This window comes from Melanerpes formicivorus, unplaced genomic scaffold, assembly GCF_026170545.1.
Source record: "Melanerpes formicivorus ecotype bairdi unplaced genomic scaffold, bMelFor1.0.p_v2 SCAF_129, whole genome shotgun sequence".
Classification (NCBI taxonomy): Eukaryota; Metazoa; Chordata; class Aves; order Piciformes; family Picidae; genus Melanerpes; species Melanerpes formicivorus.
In genome coordinates this window covers 86,277-111,467 of record NW_027142481.1, presented here as the reverse complement: position 1 = coordinate 111,467, position 25,191 = coordinate 86,277, and the positions used below count along the sequence as shown (strand labels likewise).

General features: G+C 61.4%; 1 protein-coding gene across 1 annotated transcript in view; it reads left to right on the top strand.

The window, feature by feature from the left end:
• The window catches only part of AFF1 (ALF transcription elongation factor 1), a 101,017-nt gene that overhangs the window by 69,143 nt on the left and 6,683 nt on the right, over positions 1 to 25,191 (top strand). The window contains 9 exon segments of the mRNA XM_068168024.1: positions 8,185 to 8,229; positions 10,394 to 10,480; positions 11,188 to 11,224; positions 11,963 to 12,014; positions 14,577 to 14,631; positions 14,783 to 14,826; positions 15,917 to 16,067; positions 18,295 to 19,173; positions 24,590 to 24,681. Coding sequence (XP_068024125.1) covers positions 8,185 to 8,229; positions 10,394 to 10,480; positions 11,188 to 11,224; positions 11,963 to 12,014; positions 14,577 to 14,631; positions 14,783 to 14,826; positions 15,917 to 16,067; positions 18,295 to 19,173; positions 24,590 to 24,681 — 1,442 coding nt within the window.

Sequence of the window (25,191 nt, the reverse complement as noted above, 5' to 3'; positions counted from 1 at the left end):
GCACAGGCTGAGCTCTCTGAGTCCATCAGGGCTGTGCAGCACAGGCTGAGCTCTCTGAGTCCATCAGGGCTGTGCAGCACAGGCTGAGCTCTCTGAGTCCATCAGAGCTGTGCAGCACAGGCTGAGCTCTCTGAGTCCACCAGAGCTGTGCAGCACAGGCTGAGCTCTCTGAGTCCATCAGGGCTGTGCAGCACAGGCTGAGCTCTCCTGAGTCCATCAGGGCTGTGCAGCACAGGCTGAGCTCTCTGAGTCCATCAGGGCTGTGCAGCACAGGCTGAGCTCTCTGAGTCCATCAGGGCTGTGCAGCACAGGCTGAGCTCTCTGAGTCCATCAGGGCTGTGCAGCACAGGCTGAGCTCTCTGAGTCCATCAGGGCTGTGCAGCACAGGCTGAGCTCTCTGAGTCCACCAGAGCTGTGCAGCACAGGCTGAGCTCTGCTGAGTCCATCAGAGCTGTGCAGCACAGGCTGAGCTCTCCTTGGCTCCATCAGGGCTGTGCAGCACAACCTGATCTCTCTGAGTCCATCAGGGCTGTGCAGCACAGGCTGAGCTCTCTGAGTCCATCAGGGCTGTGCAGCACAGGCTGAGCTCTCTGAGTCCATCAGGGCTGTGCAGCACAGGCTGAGCTCTCTGAGTCCATCAGGGCTGTGCAGCACAGGCTGAGCTCTCCTGAGTCCATCAGGGCTGTGCAGCACAGGCTGAGCTCTCTGAGTCCATCAGGGCTGTGCAGCACAGGCTGAGCTCTCCTGAGTCCATCAGAGCTGTGCAGCACAGTCTGAGCTCTCTGAGTCCATCAGGGCTGTGCAGCACAGGCTGAGCTCTCTGAGTCCATCAGGGCTGTGCAGCACAGGCTGAGCTCTCTGAGTCCACCAGAGCTGTGCAGCACAGGCTGAGCTCTGCTGAGTCCATCAGAGCTGTGCAGCACAGGCTGAGCTCTCCTTGGCTCCATCAGGGCTGTGCAGCACAATCTGATCTCTCTGAGTCCATCAGAGCTGTGCAGCACAGGCTGAGCTCTCTGAGTCCATCAGGGCTGTGCAGCACAGGCTGAGCTCTCTGAGTCCATCAGGGCTGTGCAGCACAGTCTGAGCTCTCTGAGTCCATCAGGGCTGTGCAGCACAGACTGAGCTCTCCTGAGTCCATCAGGGCTGTGCAGCACAGACTGAGCTCTCCTGAGTCCATCAGAGCTGTGCAGCACAGTCTGAGCTCTCTGAGTCCATCAGGGCTGTGCAGCACAGTCTGAGCTCTCTGAGTCCATCAGGGCTGTGCAGCACAGACTGAGCTCTCCTGAGTCCATCAGGGCTGTGCAGCACAGACTGAGCTCTCCTGAGTCCATCAGAGCTGTGCAGCACAGTCTGAGCTCTCTGAGTCCATCAGGGCTGTGCAGCACAGTCTGAGCTCTCTGAGTCCATCAGAGCTGTGCAGCACAGGCTGAGCTCTCTGAGTCCATCAGGGCTGTGCAGCACAATCTGATCTCTCTGAGTCCATCAGGGCTGTGCAGCACAGGCTGAGCTCTCTGAGTCCATCAGGGCTGTGCAGCACAGGCTGAGCTCTCCTTGGCTCCATCAGAGCTGTGCAGCACAGGCTGAGCTCTCTGAGTCCATCAGGGCTGTGCAGCACAGACTCTGTTGGTTGGAGCATAGTTTCAAACCAAGAAGGCCAGGGGCTTCTTAGGGTGGGTTTGAAGGGATGTGGTTAGGAGGTTGAGAGAGTTTTTCCTGCCGCTCTGCTCTGCCCTGCTGAGCCCACAGCTGGAATCTTGAGTCTAGGTCTGGACCTCCAGCTCCAGTAGGAGCTCAGGGAGCTGCTGGAGAGAGTCCAGCCCTGAGGCACAGAGCTGCTACAGCCAGGGGAACAACTCCCTGTGAGAACAGGCTGAGGCAGCTGGGGCTTGGAGCTGGGAGCACAGGAGGCTGAGGGTGACCTCCTTGCTGGGGATGAAGCTGTGCAGGGCTGGAGCCAGGCTCTGCTCAGGGATGGCCAAGGACAGCACAAGGGGCACTGGGGGCAAGCTGGAGCAGAGGAGGTGCCAAGGGAAGAGGAGGGAAACCTTTGTCCCTGTGAGGCTGCTGGAGCCTGGAGCAGGCTGCCCAGAGAGGTTGTGGAGTCTGCTCTGGAGCCTTTCCAGCCCCTCCTGGCTGTGTCCTGGGTGCCCTGCCCTGGGTGATGCTGCTCTGGACCTGGAGAATCTTTTGAGGTCCCTGCCAGCCCCTCCTGTTCTGTGGTTATGTGATGGTGAACTCCAGGGGAGCTTTGGTCCTGCAGAGTCTTGCTGCCTGCTGCAGTGACAGCAGAGAGGCAAATAGAGCAGCAGCAGCTTGGTGGAGGCCACAGAGCAGCCTTGCTGCACTCCTCTCCCTCCTCTCCTCCTGTGGTTGTGCTCCCTTGGCTCTTCCCCACTGTGTCCTCTCCTATCCCCTTTGTGCTGTGCTCAGCCAGGGGGACAGAGTCCCTGTGAGGCTGCTGGAGCCTGGAGCAGGCTGCCCAGAGAGGTTGTGGAGTCTGCTCTGGAGCCTTTCCAGCCCCTCCTGGATGTGTTCTGGGTGCCCTGCCCTGGGTGATTGCTCTGGCAGGGGGACAGAGTGGAAGATCCCAGAATGGGTTGGGCTGGAAGGGATTTTAAAGCTCATCCAGCAGCTCCCCTGTGGGGACAGGCTGGGAGAGCTGGGGCTGTTCAGTCTGGAGGAGAGAATAGAATTAACCAGGTTGGAAAAGACCTCAGAGCTCATCCAGTCCAACCTCTCCCCCAGCACCGTCTGATCAACTCAACCATGGCACCAAGGGCCTCAGCCAGGCTCTTCCTGAACACCTCCAGGGATGGGGACTCCACCACCTCCCTGGGCAGCACACTCCAATGGCCAATCTCTCTTGCTGGGATGAATTTCTTCCTAACAGCCAGTCTGAACCTCCCCTGGCACAGCTTGAGACTGTGTCCTCTTGTTCTGCTGCTGGGGGCCTGGGAGAAGAGACCAACCCCCAGCTGGCTCCAACCTCCCTGCAGGGAGTTGGAGAGAGCAAGAAGGTCTCCCCTGAGCCTCCTCTTCTGCAGGCTAAGCAACCCCAGCTCCCTCAGCCTCTCCTCACAGGGCTGTGCCCCAGACCCCTCCCCAGCCTTGTGCCCCAGACCCCTCCCCAGCTTTGTTGCCCTTCTCTGGACACCTTCCAGCAAGTCAACATCCAAGGAAGGCTGCAGGGATACCTCAGAGCAGCCTTGCAGTCCCGGAAGGGCTCCAGGAGAGCTGGGGAGGGACTCTGGCCAAGGGCTGGGAGTGCCAGGGTGAGGAACAATGGCTTTGAGCTGGGAGAGGAGAGACTGAGAGTGGAGAGGAGGAAGAGATCCTTGAGAGTGAGGCTGGGGAGACTCTGGCACAGGCTGCCCAGGGAGGCTGTGGCTGCCTCCTGCCTGGATGTGCTCAAAGCCAGGCTGGATGAGCAAGCTGGGGCTGGGGGGAGGTGTCCCTGCCTATAGAAGTGGATGATGTTTAAGGTCCTCCCCAAGCCATTCCCTGGTCTGAGGGTCCCTGAGCAGCTGCAGCCTGCCCTGCTCTGCTGCCAGGTGCTGTGCCTGCAGCCCTTGAGGGGGGCAGGAGGCAGCCCCAGGGGCACAGCCCCAGCGGCACAGCCCGCTCGCCTGCCAGGGCTCTGCTCCGCTCTCGGCTTTCTCTTTCCCCCTCAGCCAAGCTGCGGCAGGGCAGCTGTGATGATGTGCAGGGAAGCAGCTCCTGCTTGTGGTTGATTTCCCAGGGGGGTCCCAGCTGAGGCAGCAGCCTGTGCTCCCTGGGGCCAGCCCATCCCTGGGCAGGAGCTGCAGCCGTGGTGCCGGGGCTGGGACTGAACCCGGCAGCCCAAGGCCGCAGCGGCTCCGGCAGGGCCACGCAGAAGCTCCTCCAGCAGCCTCTTGCTGGAGGTTTTCAACCCTCTGCGCCCTTCCTTCCACCTGTGGCAAGTGCCAAGGGGCCAGGGGTTGCCAGCTGGGAGCATGGAGGGAAGGGGGGGGGAAGGCCACCCCCATTGCTAAGCAACCAGGTGCCGGAGAGCTGCTGTGGGAGCCGAGCCAGGGGAGCTGCGCCTGGCAGCGCCTGCCAGGGCACACCTTCAAAGTTCCTCCCTGCCAGGGCTGCTGCTGCCAGCACAAGAGGCACCACCACCACCTCTTGACACTGCTTAGGGCTGACAAAGGGATGTCTGAGAGCAGCAAAGCTGCCCTGCCATGTAGGAGGGCAGCAGGAGATGTTCAGGGAGGTAAGTGCACCCCCCCCGAGCTGGCTCTGGCAGCCTGCTGGCAGCCCAAGGGGGAGGAGGAGCTGGCATCCAGGCTGCCAGCTGAACCCTGTCAAGTCCAGGGGAGCCTTGCTAGGATCCAGCTTTTCTGGCTGGCAGGGTCACTGAAGGCTGGGCTGGAAGGGAGAGGGGCTGGCTCCCTGGGAGGCTTCTGCTTGCAGGATGCTTCGAGGAGCAGCTTGCCCAGGGAGGCTGTGGCTGCCCCCTTCCTGGAGGGGTTCAAGGCCAGGCTGGAGGAGGCCTTGAGCAGCCTGGGGCTGGTGGGAGGTGTCCCTGCCCATGGCAGGGGCTTGGAACTGGATGATCTTGAAGGTCCCTTCCAACCCAACCCATTGTAGGATTCTCTTCTGGGGACCTGGAGGTAACTCTCCTGGTTCCTGAAGGACAGCAGAGGAGAGGCTGAGGGAGCTGGGGTTGCTTAGCCTGCAGAAGGGGAGGCTCAGGGGAGACCTTCTTGCTCTCTCCAGCTCCCTGCAGGGAGGTTGTAGCCAGGGGGAGGTTGGTCTCTTCTCCCAGTCCCCAGCCCCAGAACAAGAGGACACAGTCTCAAGCTGTGCCAGGGGAGGTTGAGGCTGGAGGTGAGGAGAAAGTTCTTTCCAGAGAGAGTTGTTAGCCACTGGGATGAGCTGCCCAGGGAGGTGGTGGAGTCCCCATCCCTGGAGGGGTTCAAGAGGGGCTTGGCTGTGGCACTTGGAGCCATGGTTTAGTTGATTAGGAGGGGTTGGGTGACAGCTTGGACTTGCTGAGCTCTGAGGTCTCTTCCAACCTGATTGATTCTGTGATTCTGTGACAGAGGAGCTTAGGCACAAGGCAGGTCTGAAACCACTGCCTGCAGTTGTGCTGCTCTGAGGCCAAGCAGCAGCTCAGAGCCAAGGGCCAGGCTGGAGGTCACTCTCCTGCTGCCACTGCAGCTGTTTCCTGAGAGAGTGGATTTGCCTCTTTGAAGCCTCTGCCTGCTTTTGGCAGCATTCCTCTGCTGCCTTCTTCAAGAGCTGTGCTCTCAGGGGTCACACAGTTTGGTCTTCCTGCACTGGGCACCCCCTGAATCCTGCCTTGGTCCTGCAGCCTGTGCAGGGGAAGGCTCTGGAGAAGAGGGCTGGGGAGGAGCAGCTGAGGGAGCTGGGGGTGGGGAGTGTGGAGCAGAGGAGGCTGAGGGAGACCTCCTTGCTCTCTGCAGCTCCCTGAGAGGAGGCTGCAGCCAGGGGGGGTTGGGCTCTGCTCCCTAGGAACAAGGGCCAGGAAGAGAGGCAATAGTCTGAAGTGCCAGGGGAGGCTTAGGTTGGAGGGGAGGAAGAATCTCTTTGCTGCCAGAGTGGTCAGGGACTGGCAGAGGCTGCCCAGGGAGATGGTGGAGTCCCCATGGCTGGAGGTGTTGCAGCAAGCTGTGCCCATGGCTCCTGGGGCCAGGGCTTGGTGGCCATGGTGGGGCTGGGTTGGAGGTTGGACTGGGGGAGCCTGGAGGCCTCTCCCAGCCCCAACACTTCCCTGGCTCTGTTGTTTTTGAGCAGCTCTTGGCCTTTGTTTCCTTGCAGGGTTTGAGTGAGGGCAGTGAAGAGCTGGGTGCCAGTGGGAGGCATTTGGCAGGCTGAGGCTGCTCCATGAGCTTTGTCTGCTGCAGCAGGGGGAGGTGTGGCAGGGCAGAGGCTGCTGGGGCTGCTCCTGGCCCTTGGCTGCTGGGGCTGCAGGGCTGCTGCTCCTGCAGCAAGGTTTGGGCCCACTGAAGGGCTGGTCAGCATGCCTGCCTGCCTGCAGGGAGCATGAGCAGCAGGGGGAGAGAGGTGCTGCTGCCCTCTGAGGGATGGGGTGGGTGGCTTCAGGGGGTAGCTGGCACAGTCCTGGGTTGCAGCAGGGATTCCTGATGTTAGAGCAGTCTAGAAGGTTGGAGCTGGTGGTCCTGGGGGTCTTTGCCAGCCTTGGTATAATAGAATGATAATAGAGCTAACCAGGTTGGAAAAGACCTCAGAGCTCATCCAGTCCAACCTCTCCCCCAGCACCATCTGAGCAACTCAGCCATGGCACCAAGGGCCTCAGCCAGGCTCTTCCTAAACACCTCCAGGGCTGGGGACTCCACCACCTCCCTGGGCACTCACTCCCATGGGCAATCTCTCTGCTGGTGACCACTTTGAAAGCGCCAAGTGGAGATAAATCTCAGCATTCACAGGCACCAAGTGCTCCTTTAGCCCCCAGGGTTAAGTGGAACCAGCAGGGTCTAAAGCTCCTCGAGCCTGAGACAAGCAGCTGTTCAGAGCAGCACAGAGCTGGCAGGGCTGGAAGGGAGCTCCAGGCTCAGCCAGCCCCAAGCCCCTGCCATGGGCAGGGACACCTCACACCACAGCAGCTTGCTCACAGCCACCTCCAGCCTGGCTGCAAACACCTCCAGCCAGGAGGCTTCCACCACCTCCCTGGGCAGCCTGGGCCAGGCTCTCACCACCCTCCTGCCCAACAACTTCTTCCTCACAGCCAAGCTCCAGCTCCCCACTTCTACTTCTGCTCCAGCCCCCCCACTCCTAGCCCTCCCTCACCCCCTCCAAAGTCCCTCCCCAGCTTGCTTGCAGCCCCCTGCAGCTCCTGGGAGGCCACCAGAAGGTCTCCTGGGAGCCTTCTCCTCTCCAGCCTGCACAAGCCCAACTCTCTCAGGCTGTGCTCAGAGCAGAGCAGCTCCAGCCCTCTGCTCCTCCTCCTGGCCCTGCTCTGGACACCTTCCAGCCCCTCCACAGCCTTCCTGGCACACAGGCTCCAGAGCTGGCCCCAGAGCTGCAGCTGTGGGCTCAGCAGAGTGGAGCAGAGGGGCAGAATCCCCTCCCTGGCCCTGCTGGCCACACTTCTCTTGCTGCAGCCCAGGCTCTGCTTGGCTCTCTGGGCTGCAAGTGCTCCCTGCTGGCTCCTGCTGAGCTTCTCCTCCCCCAGCACCCCCAAGGCCTTTCCTCCAGGGCTGCTCTCCAGCCAGTCCCTGCCCAGCCTGTGTCAGTGCCTGGGATTGCCCTGCCCCAGCTGCAGGACCTTGCCCTTGGTCTGGTTGAACTTCATGAGGCTGCCTTGGGCCCAGCCCTGCAGCCTGTCCAGGTCTCACCACCCTCATGGGGAGCAGTGCTAAGCCCAGGCAGTTGGGGACAGACTGTTGAGCAGGGCCTGTGGTGACAGCACAAGGGCTGATGGTTTGAGCTCCATGAGGGAGATTGAGACTGGAGAGAAGAGAGAAGTTTCCCCTAATGAAGGTGGTGACATTGCCACAGGTTCAAGCAGGAGCTCAGGGAGCTGCTTAAGTGAGTCCAGCCCAGAGGCACAGAGCTGCTGCAGGCAGGGGAACATCTCCCTGTGAGGCCAGGCTGAGGCAGCTGGGGCTGGGAGCAGAGGAGCCTGAGGGTGACCTCCTTGCTGGGGATGAAGCTGTGCAGGGCTGGAGCCAGGCTCTGCTCAGGGATGACCAAGGACAGCACAAGGGGTACTGGGGGCAAGCTGGAGCAGAGGAGGTGCCAGGGGAAGAGGAGGGAAACCTTTGTCCCTGTGAGGCTGCTGGAGCCTGGAGCAGGCTGCCCAGAGAGGTTGTGGAGTCTGCTCTGGAGCCTTTCCAGCCCCTCCTGGCTGTGTTCTGGGTGCCCTGCCCTGGGTGATTGCTCTGGCAGGGAGGGTTGGAAGTGGCTGACCTCTGGAGGTCCCTTGCAGCCCCTCCCCTGCTGTGATTCTGTGAAGCCAGCAGACTTTGTGGGAGTGCATTCTGACCTCCCTGGGGGTTTCAGTCCTTTCCCAGCATTGTATCACCTCCTGGCCTTCCCTGAAGTCCCTGGAGCTGGCAGGGAGGCACCGTGGGGAGGCTGCATCCCTCCCTCCCCTCTCCCTTGCTCCAAACCTAACCCAACCAACTCATGCTGCTTCCCCTCTCTGTTTTTCTCTCCCCCCTGTCGTTGCAGCAAACCTTCCCTGCTGATGTCCACTCCATTGAAGACATTCTGAAGGTGGGTGCTCTGAAGGCAGAGGTTTCTCTCTCTGCTTTCCTTTTGCCTGCAGGGAAGCAGGCTGTGGGGAGGCAAAGTAATCCTCCCTGCTGCTCTCCTGCTCTGTGGGTGGCAAGCACTGGAAGTGGGCTTTGGGCTGCACCCTGGAGGGGGTGAAGAGCCAAGTTAGCCTCAGCTGGAGCTGGAAGAGCAGTCCAGCAGTGTGGGCTTGGACCAGATGATCTTCTGGAGGTCCTTTGCAAGCCCCTCACCTCCTTGGGTTCTGTGTAAGTCTGGTGCAGTGCTCCTTGCGCTCTGCAGCTCCCTGAGAGGAGGCTGCAGCCAGGGAGGGGTTGGGCTCTGCTCCCTAGCAGCACATGGCAGGCCAAGGAGGAGATGGCCTCAGGTTGTGCCAGGGGAGGTTTAGGTTGGACAGCAGAAGAAACTTCTTCCCTGAAAGGGTTCTCAAAGCCTGGCCCAGGCATTAGGAGCAATTTCTTCCCAGCAAGGATTCTGATCAAGGCAGTGGAAGAGGCTGCCCAGGGAGCAGGAGCTAAGTGCTGGCTCCTGCACCTTGGGGCACAGCAGCCCCAGGAAGGCTCCAGGCTGGGGGCAGGGGGGGCTGGAAAGTGCCCAGCAGAGCAAGCCCTGGGGGTGCTGGGTGGCAGCAGCTGGAGGGGAGGCAGGGGGTGGGCAGGGGGGCAAGAAGGGCAGCAGCAGCCTGGGCTGGAGCAGCAATGGTTGGGCAGCAGGAGCAGGGCAGGGATTGTGCCCCTGGGCTCAGCACTGGGCAGGCCACAGCTTGAGGGCTGGCTTGAGCTTTGGGCTCCTGGCTGCAAGAAGGAGCTGGAGGAGCTGGAGCAGGGCCAGGGAAGGGCAAGAAAGGTGGGGAAGGGTGTGGGGAAGAGGGCTGGGGAGGAGCAGGTGAGGGAGCTGGGGGTGGGGAGTGTGGAGCAGAGGAGGCTGAGGGAGACCTCCTTGCTCTCTGCAGCTCCCTGAGAGGAGGCTGCAGCCAGGGGGGGTTGGGCTCTGCTCCCTAGGAACAAGGGCCAGGAGGAGAGGCAATGGCCTCAGGCTGCCCCAGGGGAGGCTTAGCTTGGAGAGGAGAAGAAACTTCTTGGCTGCAAGGGCTCTGCAAGCCTGGCCCAGGCTGCCCAGGGAGGTGGTGGAATCCCCATCCCTGGAGGTGTTGAAGGAGCTGAGGGATGTGTTTCAGTGGCAGTGGCTCAGCAGCAGTGGTGGAACTGTGAGCTCTGGGTGGGTGCCAGGACTTGCTGATCTCCAAGGCCTCTTCCAAGCTCAGCAGTTCTGTTTCTGTAAGAGCAAGCCTGGGAGGTGATTGGAACCAGCCAGAGCTGCTCCCTGAAGTCAGGGCTTGCCATGGCCGAGTGCACCACATCCAGAGGCATCCAGAGGATGTGTTGCCTCCTGCCCCAGCAGGGTGGCCCTGGGTGGGAGCAGCATCCCTGCTGGTGGCACTGCTGCTGGGCTGCTTGGCCTTCACTGCAGCCCTGGTTCATGAATGCAAAGCTCAGCTTGGTAGATCTAAGAAGGCCGATGGACTCCAGGGGTGCTTGAGGAAGAGTGTGGCCAGCAGGTCACCATCTCCTCTGGTGAGGCCACAGCTGGAGCACTGTGTCCAGCCCTGGGCTCCCCAGCCCAAGAGGGACAGGGAACTGCTGGAGAGAGTCCAGGGGAGGCTGCAGAGCTGCTGAGGGGCCTGGAGCAGCTCTGGGAGGAGCAAAGGCTGAGAGCCCTGGGGCTGAGAGCCTGCAGAAGAGCAACCCCAGAGGGGAGCTGAGCAATGCTCAGCAAGAGCTAAAGGCTGGAGGGCAGGAAGCTGGGGCCAGGCTCTGCTCAGGGGTGCCCAGGGACAGGACAAGGGGCAAGGGGAGCAATCTGGAGCCCAGGAGGTTCCACCTGAACAGGAGGAGAAACTTCTTTGGTGTGAGGCTGCTGGAGGCCTGGAGCAGGCTGCCCAGAGGGGTTGTGGAGTCTCCTGCTCTGGAGAGCTTGCAACCCCCCCTGGCCATTGTGGCAAGCTGCTGTGGGTGCCCTGCTGGAGCAGGGGGGGTTGGACTGGGTGATCTCTGGAGGTCTCATCCAGCCTCCACCAAGCTGGGACTCTGGTGAGCTGTGTGCCTGAGCAGCAGTGCTCTGAGTGCTTCTCTCCATGTCTCTGCAGGAGATGACCCACTCCTGGCCACCTCCCCTGACAGCCATTCACACCCCCAGCACGGCAGAGCCTTCCAAGTTCCCATTCCCAGCAAAGGTAAAGCAACCTCTTTGTCTCCCAGGGCCTTTGCATCACTGAGAAGCTTCCCCCACCTCTGCCCTTCTGCTTGCTGCTGGGGTTTGTTGGTCTGTGCTCAGCACTGCTGAGGCCACAGCTTGAGTCCTGTGTCCAGCTCTGGGCTCCTGAGGTTAGGAAAGAGGTTGAGCTGCTGGAAGGTGTCCAGAGAAGGGCAACAAAGCTGGGGAGGGGTCTGGGGCACAGCCCTGTGAGGAGAGGCTGAGGGAGCTGGGGTTGCTTAGCCTGCAGAAGAGGAGGCTCAGGGGAGACCTTCTTGCTCTCTCCATCTCCCTGCAGGGAGGTTGTAGCCAGGGGGCAGTTGGTCTCTTCTCCCAGGCAGCCAGCAGCAGAACAAGAGGACACAGTCTCAAGCTGTGCCAGAGGAGGTTGAGGCTGGAGGGGAGGAGAAAGTTCTTCCCAGCAAGAGGAATTGGCCACTGGGATGAGCTGCCCAGGGAGGTGGTGGAGTCCCCATCCCTGGGGGGGTTCCAGAAAGGAATAAATGTGGCACACCAGGGCAGGGTCTGGTGGTCATGGAGGTGTTGGGTAGAAGGTTGGACTGGATCTCAGAGGTCTTCTCCAGCCTTGAGGGTTGTATGGTGCTCTGGAATCCTTGACCTGCTGCTCTGGAGAGAGAGAGCTGCTTCCCTTTTGTCTCAGCCTGCCCTTTGTTCTTTTCCTCCCAGGAACCACAGCACTCTGGAGCTGCAGCCCACAGTCAGAGTGAGTAGAAAAGCAAACACTGCTGTGTGGGGGGTGCTGGGAGAGAGCTCTGGGGGGGAAACACTGAGAACAGCAAACTGTACAGTGAGCAGCACTGATTCCTCTGCTGCTTGCAGCTCTGCTTAGGTTAGGACAGGCTCAGGGAGTTGCCTAGGTCCAGTCTGGAGGAGGGAAGGCAGCACCTGGTGAGGAAGCTCCATTTGGGCTCTGCTGAGGTTAGGACAGGCTCAGGAGGCTGCATCCAGTCTGGGGAAGGGAAGGCAGCAGCTGGTGAGGAAGCTCCATTTGGGCTCTGCTGAGGTTAGGACAGGCTCAGGAGGCTGCCTGCACCCAGTCTGGGGGAGGGAAGGCAGCACCTGGTGAGGAAGCTCCATTTGGGCTCTGATGAGTTTAGGACAGGCTCAGGAGGCTGCCTGCATCCAGTCTGGAGCAGGGAAGGCAACAGCTATGCAGAGAGCAGGCAGCAGCTGGTGAGGAAGCTCCATTTGGGCTCTGCTGAGGTTAGGACAGGCTCAGGAGGCTGCCTGCACCCAGTCTGGGGGAGGGAAGGCAACAGCTCAGCAGAGAGAAGGCAGCAGCTGGTGAGGAACCCCTGGTTTGGAGGGAGGAGTGCTCAGGGGCAAGCAATAGCATCCTGCAGCAAAGGGAAGAGCTTGCTGCACTGGTGCCCAGAGGCTGTGGGGTGCAGTGCAGTGGCAGTGAGGCAAATCCACTCACCTGTGACTTTCTGATTTGCAGAGCAGTATGAGGCAGCCTCCAGGCCCTTGCCTGCTCCTCAGCCACCGACGTCGTAAGTACCTGCGCTCCCCTCCTGGCTCTGCCGGGCTGCATGCGGTCAGCTCTGGAGGGCCGCATGCGGTTGGCTCTGCCGAGCTGCATTCAGCACCACCAGGCTGCATTCAGCTGCATTCAGCTCCACCGGGCCGCATTTAGCTGCATTCAGCTCTGCCGGGCTGCATTCAGCTCTGCCGGGCTGCGTTCAGCTGCATTCAGCTCCACCAGGCCGCATTCAGCTGCATCCAGCTCTGCCTGGCCGCATTCAGCTGCATTCAGCTCTGAAGGGCTGCGTTCAGCTGCATTCAGCTCTGGAGGGCCGCGTTCAGCTGCATTCAGCTCCGCCAGGCCTCATTCAGCTGCATTCAGCTCCGCCAGGCCGCATTCAGCTGCATTCAGCTCTGCCGGGCTGCATTCAGCTGCATTCGGCTCTGCTGGGCTGCGTTCAGCTGCATTCAGCTCCACCGGGCCGCATTTAGCTGCATTCAGCTCCACCGGGCCGCATTTAGCTGCATTCAGCTCCACCAGGCTGCATTCAGCTGCATTCAGCTCCACCGGGCCGCATTTAGCTGCATTCAGCTCTGCCGGGCTGCATTCAGCTCTGCCGGGCTGCGTTCAGCTGCATTCAGCTCCACCAGGCCGCATTCAGCTGCATTCAGCTCCGCCAGGCCGCATTCGGCTGCATCCAGCTCCGCCAGGCCGCATTCAGCTGCATTCAGCTCCGCCAGGCCGCATTCAGCTGCATTCAGCACCGCCAGGCCGCATTCAGCTGCATCCAGCTCCGCCAGGCCGCATTCAGCTGCATTCAGCTCCGCCAGGCCGCATTCAGCTGCATTCAGCACCGCCAGGCCGCATTCAGCTGCATCCAGCTCCGCCAGGCCGCATTCAGCTGCATTCAGCTCCGCCAGGCCGCATTCAGCTGCATTCAGCTCTGAAGGGCTGCGTTCAGCCGCATTCAGCTCTGCTGGGCCGTGTTGGGCTCCACCGGGCTGTATTCAGCTGCATTCAGCTCTGCCGGGCCGCATTCAGCTCTGCTGGGCTGCATTCAGCTGCATTCAGCTCTGCTGGGCTGCATTCAGCTCTGCCGGGCCGCATTCAGCTCTGCTGGGCTGCATTCAGCTCTGCCGGGCCGCATTCAGCTCTGCCGGGCCGCATTCAGCTCTGCTGGGCTGCATTCAGCTCTGCCGGGCCGCATTCAGCTCTGCCGGGCCGCATTCAGCTCTGCTGGGCTGCATTCAGCTCTGCCGGGCCGCATTCAGCTCTGCTGGGCTGCATTCAGCTGCATTCAGCTCTGCTGGGCCGCAGTCGCCTCCACTGGGCTGCATTCAGCTGCATTCTGCTCCGCCGGGCTTCATTCAGCTTCATTCCTCTCTGCTGGGCCTCTGTCGGCTCTGCCTCACTGCCTGGTTCCCAAGGATTTAAGGGTCATGCAGCTGGGTTTGTCTCAAACAGATTCAGTGCAGGGAACTTTTCGCCTACTTAGCATCTTGCCACGTGCAAGGTCCTGCGACGCCAAGCACGGATCCAGGCTGGGAGAGCAGCCTGCAGGAGAAGGCCTTGGGGGGGTCAGGTGGTGCCAAAGTCCCCAGGAGCCAGCAGTGGTCCCTGGCAGCCCAGAGGCAGCTGAGTGCTGAGCTGCAGCCAGAGCAGGGAGAGCAGCAGCACAGGGAGGGGATTCTGCTCAGCTCAGAGCCCACCTGCAGCATTGCCTCCCTGCCCTGGTTGGTTGTGGTGGTATCCTAGGTTCAATCTGGTTGGCTGTGGGGGTGTCCTGGGTTAGCCCTTGTTGGCTGTAGGGGTGTCCTGGGTTAGCCCTGCTTGGCTGTGGGGGTCTCCTGGGTTAGCCCTGCTTGGCTGTGGGGGTGTTCTGGGTTAGCCCTGCTTGGCTGTGGGGGTGTCCTGGGTTAGCCCTTGTTGGCTGTGGGGGTGTCTTGGATTAGCCCTTGTTGGCTGTGGGGGTGTCCTGGGTTAGCCCTGCCTGGCTGTGGGGGTGTCCTGGGTTAGCCCTGCTTGGCTGTGGGGGTGTCTTGGATTAGCCCTGCTTGGCTGTGGGGGTGTCCTGGGTTAGCCCTGCTTGGCTGTGGGGGTGTCTTGGATTAGCCCTCTTGGCTGTGGGGGTGTCCTGGGTTAGCCCTGCTTGGCTGTGGGGGTGTCCTGGATTAGCCCTGCTTGGCTGTGGGGGTGTCCTGGGTTAGCCCTGGTGGCTGTGGGGGTGTCCTGGGTTAGCCCTGCCTGGCTGTGGGGGTGTCCTGGGTTAGCCCTGCCTGGCTGTGGGGGTGTCCTGGGTAACCTGGGCAGCTCTGCCCTCGCTCCTGGCTGCCTGTGGGTGCAGGCAGTGCTAGGGAGCTGCCTTGCAAAGCATCCTGAGGTGCCTTGGGAAGCACCCAGGGGCTCCTGCGTGGGTGCTGGGCGGTTCTGCTCCAGGCAGGGGGGGCAGCAGCAGCCTGGGCAGGGGCAGTGGGCCGTGGTGGGAGGTTGGCTGGGTCTGGCCAGCTCACACCAAGAGCCCTTCACAGGCTCTGCTGCTGGGGAGCTGTGTCTGCCCTTGGCTGATGTTTGCCCTCTGCTTCTCTTGCAGGATGCTCCAGGAGGACCTGCACCTCAGTGACAGTGAAGAGAGTGGTGATGACCAAGTCAGTCCTAGCTGTGGCCTGCCCTAGGCAGCAGCACACACCTCCCTAGACACCACCACCCCCTGGCAGCTCCTGCTCAGGCCCCCCAGCTAACCTCTCCTCCTCTCTCTCTCTCTCCTCTTGGTGTTGGTTTTTTGTGTGCCCACCACAGGTTGTTGATCAGCCACCCCCTGAGCTCGCTCCTCCAGGCTACAGGTTTGTTGTTCCCCACCTAGAGCAGACAGGGAGGGAAGCCCAGCTCCTTGGTGGGTGGGTGGGTGAGGGAAGGCCTCCTGCTCCCTCTTGCAGCCTGATGGATTCTAGCTGCCTGAAGCTGCTGTTGGAAGTTGCCTTCAAGCTCTCTGGGGCAGGTCTTAGGGGTGCTGGGGGAGGAGAAGCTCAGCAGGAGCCAGCAGGGAGCACTTGCAGCCCAGAGAGCCAAGCAGAGCCTGGGCTGCAGCAAGAGAAGTGTGGCCAGCAGGGCCAGGGAGGGGATTCTGCCCCTCTGCTCCACTCTGCTGAGCCCACAGCTGCAGCTCTGGGGCCAGCTCTGGAGCCTGTGTGCCAGGAAGGCTGTGGAGGGGCTGGAAGGTGTCCAGAGCAGGGCCAGGAGGAGGAGCAGAGGGCTGGAGCTGCTCTGCTCTGAGCACAGCCTGAGAGAGTTGGGCTTGTGCAGGCTGGAGAGGAGAAGACTCCCAGGAGACCTTCTGGTGGCCTTGCAGGAGCTGCAGGGGGCTGCAAGCAAGCTGGGGAGGGACTTTGGAGGGGGTGAGGGAGGGCTAGGAGTGGGGGGTCTGGAGCAGAAGTAGAAGTGGGGAGCTGGAGCTTGGCTGTGAGGAAGAAGTTGTTGGGCAGGAGGGTGGTGAGAGCCTGGCCCAAGCTGCCCAGGGAGGTGGTGGAAGCCTCCTGGCTGGAGGTGTTTGGAGCCAGACTGGAGGTGGCTGTGAGCAAGCTGCTGTGGTGTGAGGTGTCCCTGCCCATGGCAGGGGCTTGGGGCTGGCTGAGCCTGGAGCTCCCTTCCAGCCCTGCCAGCTCTGTGATTCTATGGCAGCAGTGAGCTCCTGCTTGCATGTTGGGCTGCCTGGCCTGCAGTAGCAGCACCTCTGGGCAGAAGGCCTTCATCCTTGGGCAGAAAGCCTTCATCCTTGGAGCAGGCAGCACATCCCTGTGGCCTCCTCCTGGCTCCTCTCCCTGCCCAGCCCGGGGCCAGCAGCTCTCTCCCCCCAGGCCTGCCCTGTGGACAGGAGAAGCAGGCAGCCTTCCCCCCACTGCTGCTTTCTAACGGTGTGTCCTGGTGGCCTTGCAGGGCCCTGCAGTGCCAGCCCAGGAGCGTGGCCTCAGCACATTCCAGCAGCCTGGAGTCGGGGAGCAGCAGCGGCTCGGACAGCTCCTCCGACTCGGAGACCGAGAGCAGCGACAGCGAAGCCTCCGACCCCCCCCGGCTGCCAGCCCCTCAGGTGATGCCAGGCAGCTGCAGGGCCTGCTGGGCACAGCTCTGCTCTCAGCAGCCTCTCTGCTGCCTGACTGCAGAGCAGCAGCAGAGCTGAGCTGCCCTCCTCCTCCGGGCTGGGTGCCCTGCAACGTCTTGGCTGCGCCTTTGCTCCCCTCCCGTGGTTCAGGAACCCTCAGGGGGGGCACAGGGAGGCTTCCACAGCCTGGCCTTGCAGTGTTCCCCCTGCAGAGAGCCACAGAAGCACTCAGGTTGGGAAAGACCCTCAGCATCCCCAAGTCCAGCCATTAACCCTGCTCTGCAGGGCTCACCCCCAAACCACAGCCCCAGGCACCACATCCAAACCACCTTCAAACCCCTCCAGGCTTGGGGGCTCCAACACCTCCCTGGGCAGCACATTCCAATCCCTGGCCACTCTTGCTGGGAAATCACTTTTCCTGATGTCCAGTCTAGCCCTGCCCTGGCATCCTGGTCTCACCCTCCTGGAGGAGGAACATCCCTCAGGGCTGTTTGGGATCCATCCCTCAGGGGTGTGTGGGACCCATCCCTCAGGGGAGTTTGGGACCCATCCCTCAGGGGAGTTTGGGACCCATCCCTCAGGGGTGTTTGGGACCAATCCCTGCCCCAGCCATGAGCATGGAGCAGGTGAGCTCCAGAGAGTGGTGGTGAATGGTGCCACAGCCAGCTGGCAGCCAGGCACCAGTGCTGTGCCCCAGGGAGCAGTGCTGGGCCCCAGCCTGATCAATATCTTCATTGATGATCTGGAGGAGGGGATGGAGTCCATCAGCAGTGAATGTGCAGCTGACAGCAAGCTGGGGGCAGGAGCTGAGCTGTGAGAGGGGAGCAGAGCTCTGCAGAGGGACCTTGCCAGGCTGGGCAGATGGGCAGAGGCCAAGGGCAGGAGATTGAACACATCCAAGTGCCAGGGGCTGCACATTGGCCACAGCAACCCCAGGCAGTGCCACAGGCTGGGGACAGAGGGGCTGAGAGCAGCCAGGCAGAGAGGGAGCTGGGGGTGCTGGGGGAGAGCAGCTGAAGAGGAGGCAGCAGTGTGCCCAGGGGGCCAAGAAGGCCAAGGGCATCCTGGCCTGGGTCAGGCAGAGTGTGGCCAGCAGGAGCAGGGAAGTCCTTGTGCCCTGTGCTCAGCACTGCTGAGGCCACAGCTTGAGTCCTGTGTCCAGTTCTGGGCTCCTGAGGTTAGGAAAGAGGTTGAGCTGCTGGAAGGTGTCCAGAGAAGGGCAAGAAAGCTGGGGAGGGGTCTGGGGCACAAGGCTGGGGAGGGGTCTGGGGCACAGCCCTGTGAGGAGAGGCTGAGGGAGCTGGGGTTGCTTAGCCTGCAGAAGAGGAGGCTCAGGGGAGACCTTCTTGCTCTCTCCAACTCCCTGCAGGGAGGTTGGAGCCAGCTGGGGGTTGGTCTCTTCTGCCTGGCCCCCAGCAGCAGAACAAGAGGACACAGTCTCAAGCTGTGCCAGGGGAGGTTTAGGCTGGAGGTGAGGAAGAAATTCCTCCCAGCAAGAGGAATTGGCCACTGGGATGAGCTGCCTGGGGAGGTGGTGGAGTCCCCATGCCTGGAGGTGTTCAGGAGGAGACTTGGTGGGGTGCTTGGTGCCATGGTTTAGTTGATTAGATGGTGTTGAATGATAGGTTGGACTCAATGATCTTGAAGGTCTCTTCCAACCTGGTTAATTCTATTCCATTCCATTCCATTCCATTCCATCCCATCCCATTCCATTCATTCCTCAGGGCTGGTTGGGACCCATCCCTGCCCCTGCAGCTTTCCTGGCTGCTGAGGCTCCTGCAGGGTGAGAGCAGCTCCCTGGCTCCATTCAGAGGAGCTGCTGCCTCCCTCTGTGAGTGTGAGAGAGATTCAGCTCCCCCCAGCTGCAGCCCTCAGAGCTGCAGGGAGGGCTGCAGTGTGCTTGGGCTTGCTCCTGTGGAGCTGGGCTGGGGGAGTGCTGCTCTGGCAGCTCTGAGGCCTGGGAGCTTCACAGCTGAGACCCTGCAGGAGTGCCTCATGGTTTCAAACAGCTCTGCAGCACCTCTGCTGCTGTGCAGCAAACCAGGCCTGCTTCTGAAGGAGGTCTTTGCTGGCCCCACAGCCTCCTGGCCTTCCCAGCTCTCCCAGCAGCAAGGGGGGAGTGCTCCTGGGCTCTGCTGAGCTGGGATGGGATGGCAGCAGCCCCTCAGACAGAGCCTCTGGTTTGCATCTTCCCTCTCTCTCTCTCTGCCTGCAGCCTGACCCCCCAGCCTGTAACAAGTGGCAGCTGGACAACTGGCTGAGCAAGGTGAACCCTGCAGCAGTGCCAACAGAGAGCCTCAGCCAAAGCAGCCCTGGGGATGGAGCTGAGGAGGACAAGGAGCGGGAGCAGGGCAGCTCCCGGCAGCCCCCTGCGCCTCAGCTGCAGGGCTGCAGCCAAGCAGCTCCTCGGGATGCTCCCCTGCCCTCCAAGCTGCCCACCCAGCCCAGCTGCCAGCAGGCTCCTGGGCACCCTCAGGAGCCCTTGCCCAGGCACACTGTGGGCATCAAGAGGCCCAGCAAGGCCCCAGTGCAGGAGGAGCCCAGGGGAGGGCTGAAGGTGGAGAGCGAGCCTGGTCCCGGGGAGGGCAGGGAGCAGCCCTGCAGGGACAAGCCCAAGGTCAAGACGAAAGGGAAGGCAAAAACCAGGGACAGGAAGGACCCAAAGCCAGCACTGCCACAGCCCCCTGAGAAGAGGAAGCACAGAAGCTGTCCCCAGGCCAGTGCCAAACCCTTCCTGGAGCCTCAGCCCAGCAGAGACCTTTTGCTTGGCTGTGCCCGGGAGCCCCTGGCTCTCAGTCCCCTTCCTGAAGGCCGAGGCACGACCCCCACCAGGACTGGCAGCCACAGGCAGGATTGGCACAAGGAGCAGCTGCCCTTGCCTGGCCAGGAGGACAGGCTGGGCTCCCCAGGGAGGGACTCCTCCAGCCCCCTGTCCCTGCTTGTGAAAATCCATCTGCCCCTCCTGGCGAGAGTGCCTCAGCCCTCGGGGCAGGGCAGCCAGCAGAAGAGAGCAGAGGCCAAGGAGCACCCTGGGGCAAGGAAGCAGGATGTGGAGAGGAAAGCCACAGAGCCTTCTGACAAGCCAAAGAGGAAGGTGAGAGGTGGAGCTGGGCTTGCCCAAGGTGGTGTTTGAGAGCCCCTGGGGGGAGCTTGTTTCTGCTTCCTAGGCTGGGAGAGAGCCCAGCAGGCTCCTGCCCTGGAGGTGTGCCCAGGCTGCTCAGGGGGATGTGTGGCCAGGCTGCCCACAGCTGGTTCCTGTTGGTCACCAAGCCCCTCCTGAGCAGGTGGAGAGCCCTCTGAGCTGTCTGACAACAGCTTTGGGGTTTCAAGGTGGGGTTTGCTGTCTTGGCATCCTGCTTTTCTAGGCACCTGAAGCTGCCCTCCCACGTTAGAGGAGCTTTGGGCACGTGGCTGGCCAGCCCCCTGGTACCATCTGTGGCCTTCTGCAGCTCTGAACCCCAGCAGAGCTTTGCAGTGCCTCCTCTCCCTGCATCTCCACCCTGTCAGAGCAGCCAGGGGGGGCTGGAGCAGCTCCCAGCCTGTGCCAGGCATCTGCCCTGTCCAGGTCCTGCCTGGGGTGGGCCAGCACCGTGCCCAGGAGCACATCCCTCTGCCACCCCAGCTTTGTGCTCCTCAGTTCTGCCCAGGTGTGCCCCTTCTGCTGCATTCTAGGCCTGAGCAGAGCCACCTTGCCCTGTGGGCAGCCACTGGCTGCCAGCAAAGAGTTGCCAGAGCTGCTGCACCCAGAGGGGAGCAGCTTCTGGAGCTGGGAGCTGGGCCAGGGCTGATGGCAGCTGCCCTCTGCCTTTTGCAGCCCTGCAGCTTCAGCCAGGTTCAGTGCTGCCAGCAAGCATCACTGAACCCTGCTCTGGAGCTCAGCTCTTGGGGGAGGGTGGAGAAGCCTTCCTGTTTCCTCCCATCCCTGGAGCTGCTGTGGGTCCAGCAGCAATGGGAATGCTTCAGAGAGGCACAGGTTCAGTAAGAGGCTTTCCAGGGACCCCTTTGCAGAGTCCTTCATCTCCCAGAGGGTCACAGATTGGTTGTGAGGGACCCTCAGAGGTGCTCTTGTCCATCACTGAACCCTGCTGTGGAGCTCAGCTCTTGGAGAGGGATGGAGAGGTCATCTTGGTTTCCCCCCTTGGAGCTGCTGTGTGTCCAGCAGCAATGGGAATGCTTCAGAGAGGCACAAGTTCAATAAGAGGCTTTCCAGGGACCCCTTTGCAGAGTCCTTCATCTCCAAGTGGGTCACAGATTGGTTGTTAGGGACCCTCAGAGGTCATCTTGTCCATCACTGAACCCTGCTGTGGAGCTCAGCTCATGGAGAAGGATGGAGAGGTCATCCTTGTTTTCCCCCCTTGGAGCTGCTGTGTGCCCAGCAGCAATGGGAATGCCTCAAGGATGCCAGTAAGGGACTTCCAGGGACCCCTTTGCAGAGTCTTTCATCTCCAAGAGATTGGAAGGGACCCTCAAAGGTCCTCTATCCATCACTGAACCCTGCTCTGGAGCTCAGCTCTTGGAGGAGGATGAAGAAGCCTTCTTGTTTCCCCCCTTGGAGCTGCTGTGTGTCCAGCAGCAATGGGAATGCTTCAGAGAGGCACAGGTTCAGTAGGAGGCTTTCCAGGGACCCCTTTGCAGTGTCCTTCATCTCCCAGAGGCTGGAAAAGACCCTCAGAGGTGCTCTTGTCCATCACTGAACCCTGCTCTGGAGCTCAGCTCATGGAGAAGGATGGGGAAGCCTTCTTGGAGCTTCTTGGAGAAGCCTTCTTGAAGGCACAGGTTCAGTAAGAGGCTTTCCAGGGACCCCTTTGCAGAGTCCTTCTTCTCCCAGAGGGTCACAGATTGGTTGTGAGGGACCCTCAGAGGTCCTCTTGTCCAGCCTGGATCAAGCATCACTGAACCCTGCTGTGGAGCTCAGCTCATGGAGAAGGATGGAGAGGTCATCTTGGTTTTCCCCCCTTGGAGCTGCTGTGTGTCCAGCAGCAATGGGAATGCTTCAGAGAGGCACAGGTTCAGTCAGAGGCTTTCCAGGGACCCCTTTACTGAGTCCTTCATCTCCCAGAGGGTCACAGATTGCTTGGAAGAGACCCTCAGAGGTGCTCTTGTCCATCATAGAACCCTGCTCTGGAGCTCAGCTCTTGGAGCAGGATGGAGAGGTCATCCTTGTTTTCCCTCTTTGGAGCTGCTCTGTGCCCAGCAGCAATGGGAATGCCTCAAGGATGCCAGTTAGAAGCTTTCCAGGGACCCCTTTGCAGAGTCCTTCATCTCCAAGAGGTTGGAAGAGACCCTCAAAGGTCCTCTATCCATCACTGAACCCTGCTCTGGAGCTCAGCTCTTGGAGGAGGATGGAGAAGCCTTCTTGTTTCCCCCCTTGGGGCTGCTCTGTGCCCAGCAGCAATGGGAATGCCTCAAGGATCCCAGTTAGAAGCTTTCCAGGGACCCCTTTACTGAGTCCTTCATCTCCAAGAGGTTGGAAGAGACCCTCAGAGGTGCTCTTGTCCATCAGTGAACCCTGCTGTGGAGCTCAGCTCTTGGAGGAGGATGAAGAAGCCTTCTTGTTTCCCCCCTTGGAGCTGCTGTGTGCCCAGCAGCAATGGGAATGCTTCAGAGAGGCACAGGTTCAGTAGGAGGCTTTCCAGGACCCCTTTGCAGCGTCCTTCATCTCCCAGAGGGTCACAGATTGGTTGTCAGGGCCCCTCAGAGGTCCTCAAGTCCAGCAGAGACGTCTCCAAGGCGAGCAGGAGGTTGCTCAGGGCCCCAGCAAGTGTGCCCTTGAATGTCTGCAGGGTTGGGGCCTCAACCCACACCTCTGGGCAGCCTGTGGCAGGCTTCAGCTGCTTCCCAACCTTGAGGGCAGCTCTGGATGGAGCTGAGCTGGCTGCTGCTCATGGGTGGCTTCTGGAAGGCTAAGTGCCAGAGGGGGCTGTGAAGGCTGCTGCAGGCAGCCCAGCTGGGGAGGGAGTGCTCAGTGTGGCCTGGGCAGGAGCTGGGCAGCACTCTGGTCCTCCCCCCCAGGGCAGCAGGTGGCTTTGCACCCATGAGTGAACACTCCTGGATCCCACTTGGGCTTGAACTTGCTGTGGGGAAGGACTGAGAGGAGCAGGGAGGTGCTGAAGACCCTCAAGAGACCCTCCCCCCTCCCCCAAGCAGTGCAGAGAGCAGCAGGAAGGCTGCAAAGCTGTCACTTGTGGGGCTTCAGAGCCCCCAGGAGAGGAGCTCTGTGCTGCTGACCTCTTCCCTTGCAGGTCTGAGTGGGTGGGGGCAGGGAAAGCCACCCCCAGAGCCCTGCTGGCTGTGTCCTGGGAGCCTGCAGCTGCACCACAGCCAGCTGGGTCACACTGAAGGGCTTGGCCTGGGAGCTGCTGCAGCCTTGCCCTCAGCACCTTGCCAGTCCCTCACAGGGACTTGAAGCTGGGTGAACTCTTGGGAGAGGCCCCAGGAAGGCCTGGCATGCTTTGGGCAGCAGCAGGCAGGCAGGGGGTGATGCCTCTGCCAGGAGCAATCTGGATCCACTTCTGAGGCCAGCAGCAGCCCAGAGCCCATTGAGGGCAGGGCAGGAGCTGATTTGCAGCCTCCATTTGGCTCCCTGGTGGCAGGCAGAGGCTCAGTGGCACTGCAGGGAGCCTGAGACCTGCATCAGCTGAGGGCTGAAGACCACTCTGCCCTCCTGGGCCCTGCTCTGGCAGAGAGTGACAGGGACTGAAGCAGGGCAGGAGCTGATTTGCAGCCTCCATTTGGCTCCCTGGTGGCAGGCAGAGGCTCAGTGGCACTGCAGGGTCCTGCCCAGGGGAGCTGAGACCTGCATCAGCTGAGGGCTGAGGACCACTCTGCCTTCCTGGGCCCTGCTCTTTGGGCAGCCAGTGGCAGGGACTGGAGCTGCCTGCTGCCAGCTTCACCTCTGCCAGGTTCTGGCCTCTAAGCCCAAGCCTGGTTCTGGTCTCTAAACCCAACCCCCTGCACACACCTGAGCCAGCTGAGGGCTCTCACCCTGCTGGGGCTGCACTTTTGTCCTGCCCAGGGGGCCTGAGACCTGCATCAGATGAGGGCTGAGGACCACTCTGCCTTCCTGGGCCCTGCTCTTTGGGCAGCCAGTGGCAGGGACTGGAGCTGCCTGCTGCCAGCTTCACCTCTGCCAGCTTCTGGCCTCTAAACCTCAACCCCCTGCACACACCTGAGCCAGCTGAGGGCTCTCACCCTGCTGGGGCTGCACTTTTGTCCTGCCCTTGGGTCAGGGGGGCCACAGAGCACAGTGGTCTGCAGCTCTTGCCTCTGCCAGGAGCCATCTGGATCCATTTGTGGAGCCAGCAGCAGCCCAGAGCCCATTGGGGGCAGGGCAGGAGCTGATTTGCAGCCTCCATTTGGCTCCTTGGTGGCAGGCAGAGGCTCAGTGGCACTGCAGGGTCCTGCCCAGGGGAGCTGAGACCTGCATCAGCTGAGGGCTGAGGACCACTCTGCCTTCCTGGGCCCTGTTCTGGCAGAGAGTGGCAGGGACTGAAGCAGGGCAGGAGCTGATTTGCAGCCTCCATTTGGCTCCCTGGTGGCAGGCAGAGGCTCAGTGGCACTGCAGGGTCCTGCCCAGGGGAGCTGAGACCTGCATCAGCTGAGGGCTGAGGACCACTCTGCCTTCCTGGGCCCTGCTCTTTGGGCAGCCAGTGGCAGGGACTGGAGCTGCCTGCTGCCAGCTTCACCTCTGCCAGGTTCTGGTCTCCAAGCCCAAGCCTGGTTCTGGCCTCTAAACCCAACCCCCTGCACACACCTGAGCCAGCTGAGGGCTCTCACCCTGCTGGGGCTGCACTTCTGTGCTGCCCTTGGGTCGGGGGGCCACAGAGCACAGTGGTCTGCAGCTCTTGCCTCTGCCAGGAGCAATCTGCATCCATTTGTGAGGCCAGCAGCAGCCCAGAGCCCATTGAGAGCAGGGCAGGAGCTGATTTGCAGCCTCCATTTGGCTCCTTGGTGGCAGGCAGAGGCTCAGTGGCACTGCAGGGTCCTGCCCAGGGAGCCTGAGTCCTGCATCAGATGAGGGCTGAGGACCACTCTGCCTTCCTGGGCCCTGTTCTGGCAGAGAGTGGCAGGGACTGAAGCAGGGCAGGAGCTGATTTGCAGCCTCCTTTTGGCTCCTTGGTGGCAGGCAGAGGCTCAGTGGCACTGCAGGGAGCCTGAGACCTGCATCAGCTGAGGGCTGAGGACCACTCTGCCTTCCTGGGCCCTGCTCTTTGGGCAGCCAGGGGCAGGGACTGGAGCTGCCTGCTGCCAGCTTCACCTCTGCCAGTTTCTGGCCTCTAAACCCCAACCCCCTGCACACACCTGAGCCAGCTGAGGGCTCTCACCCTGCTGGGGCTGCACTTTTGTCCTGCCCAGGGGGCCTGAGAGCTGCATCCACTGTGCCCTGAGCTGCCCCTTGGGTGTTCCCAGCCTCATGAGGCAGAACTGATCAGCCTTAGCTGTGTTGCCCTGCACTTGCTTTCAAACCCTGAGGGGTTGTTTGCTCTTTTCTTCTCTTCTCTTCCTGGTAGAGGAAACTGGAGGAGGAGGTGGAGAGGAAGAAAGCTAAATCAGAGAGGAAAAGCAGAGCCCTGCTGCCTCAGAAAGCCTCCAGCAAGCTGAAGTGAGTACCCAGGGCTGGGGTGGCAGAGAGGAGCTGGAGCTGAGGGCCTGGCTGGGCAGAAGTGTTGCCCTGGGGCTCATTGCTGGCTGCTTTGGGGTCCTGCTGGAAGGCAAAGGCAGGAGGTGATGCTGGCCCTCTCTGCCCCCTCAGCTGCTTCAGCATGTCACAGAGGAGCACAGAGTGGGGTGGGGTGGAAGGGACCCTAAAGACCACCCAGTTCCAAGCCCCTGCAGTGGGCAGGGAGCCCTCCTGCCAGCCCAGCTTGCCCAAGGCCCCATCCAGCCTGGCCTGCAGCGCTGGCAGGGCTGGCAGCAGTGCTGCTGGCAGACCTGCTGAAGCTTTGGAGCTCCTCAGGTGCACCCCAGGGCATGGCCAGGCCTTGGCTAGTGCCACTGCTCCCAAGAGCAGGCCAGAGAGAGGAGGCTGCTGGGCTCCTGCCCTCAGCTCTTGCTGGGGCTTGGCTGGGAGTCCCTGCCTTGGCCTGGGCTGCAGGGCTGGGGTTTGTTGTCC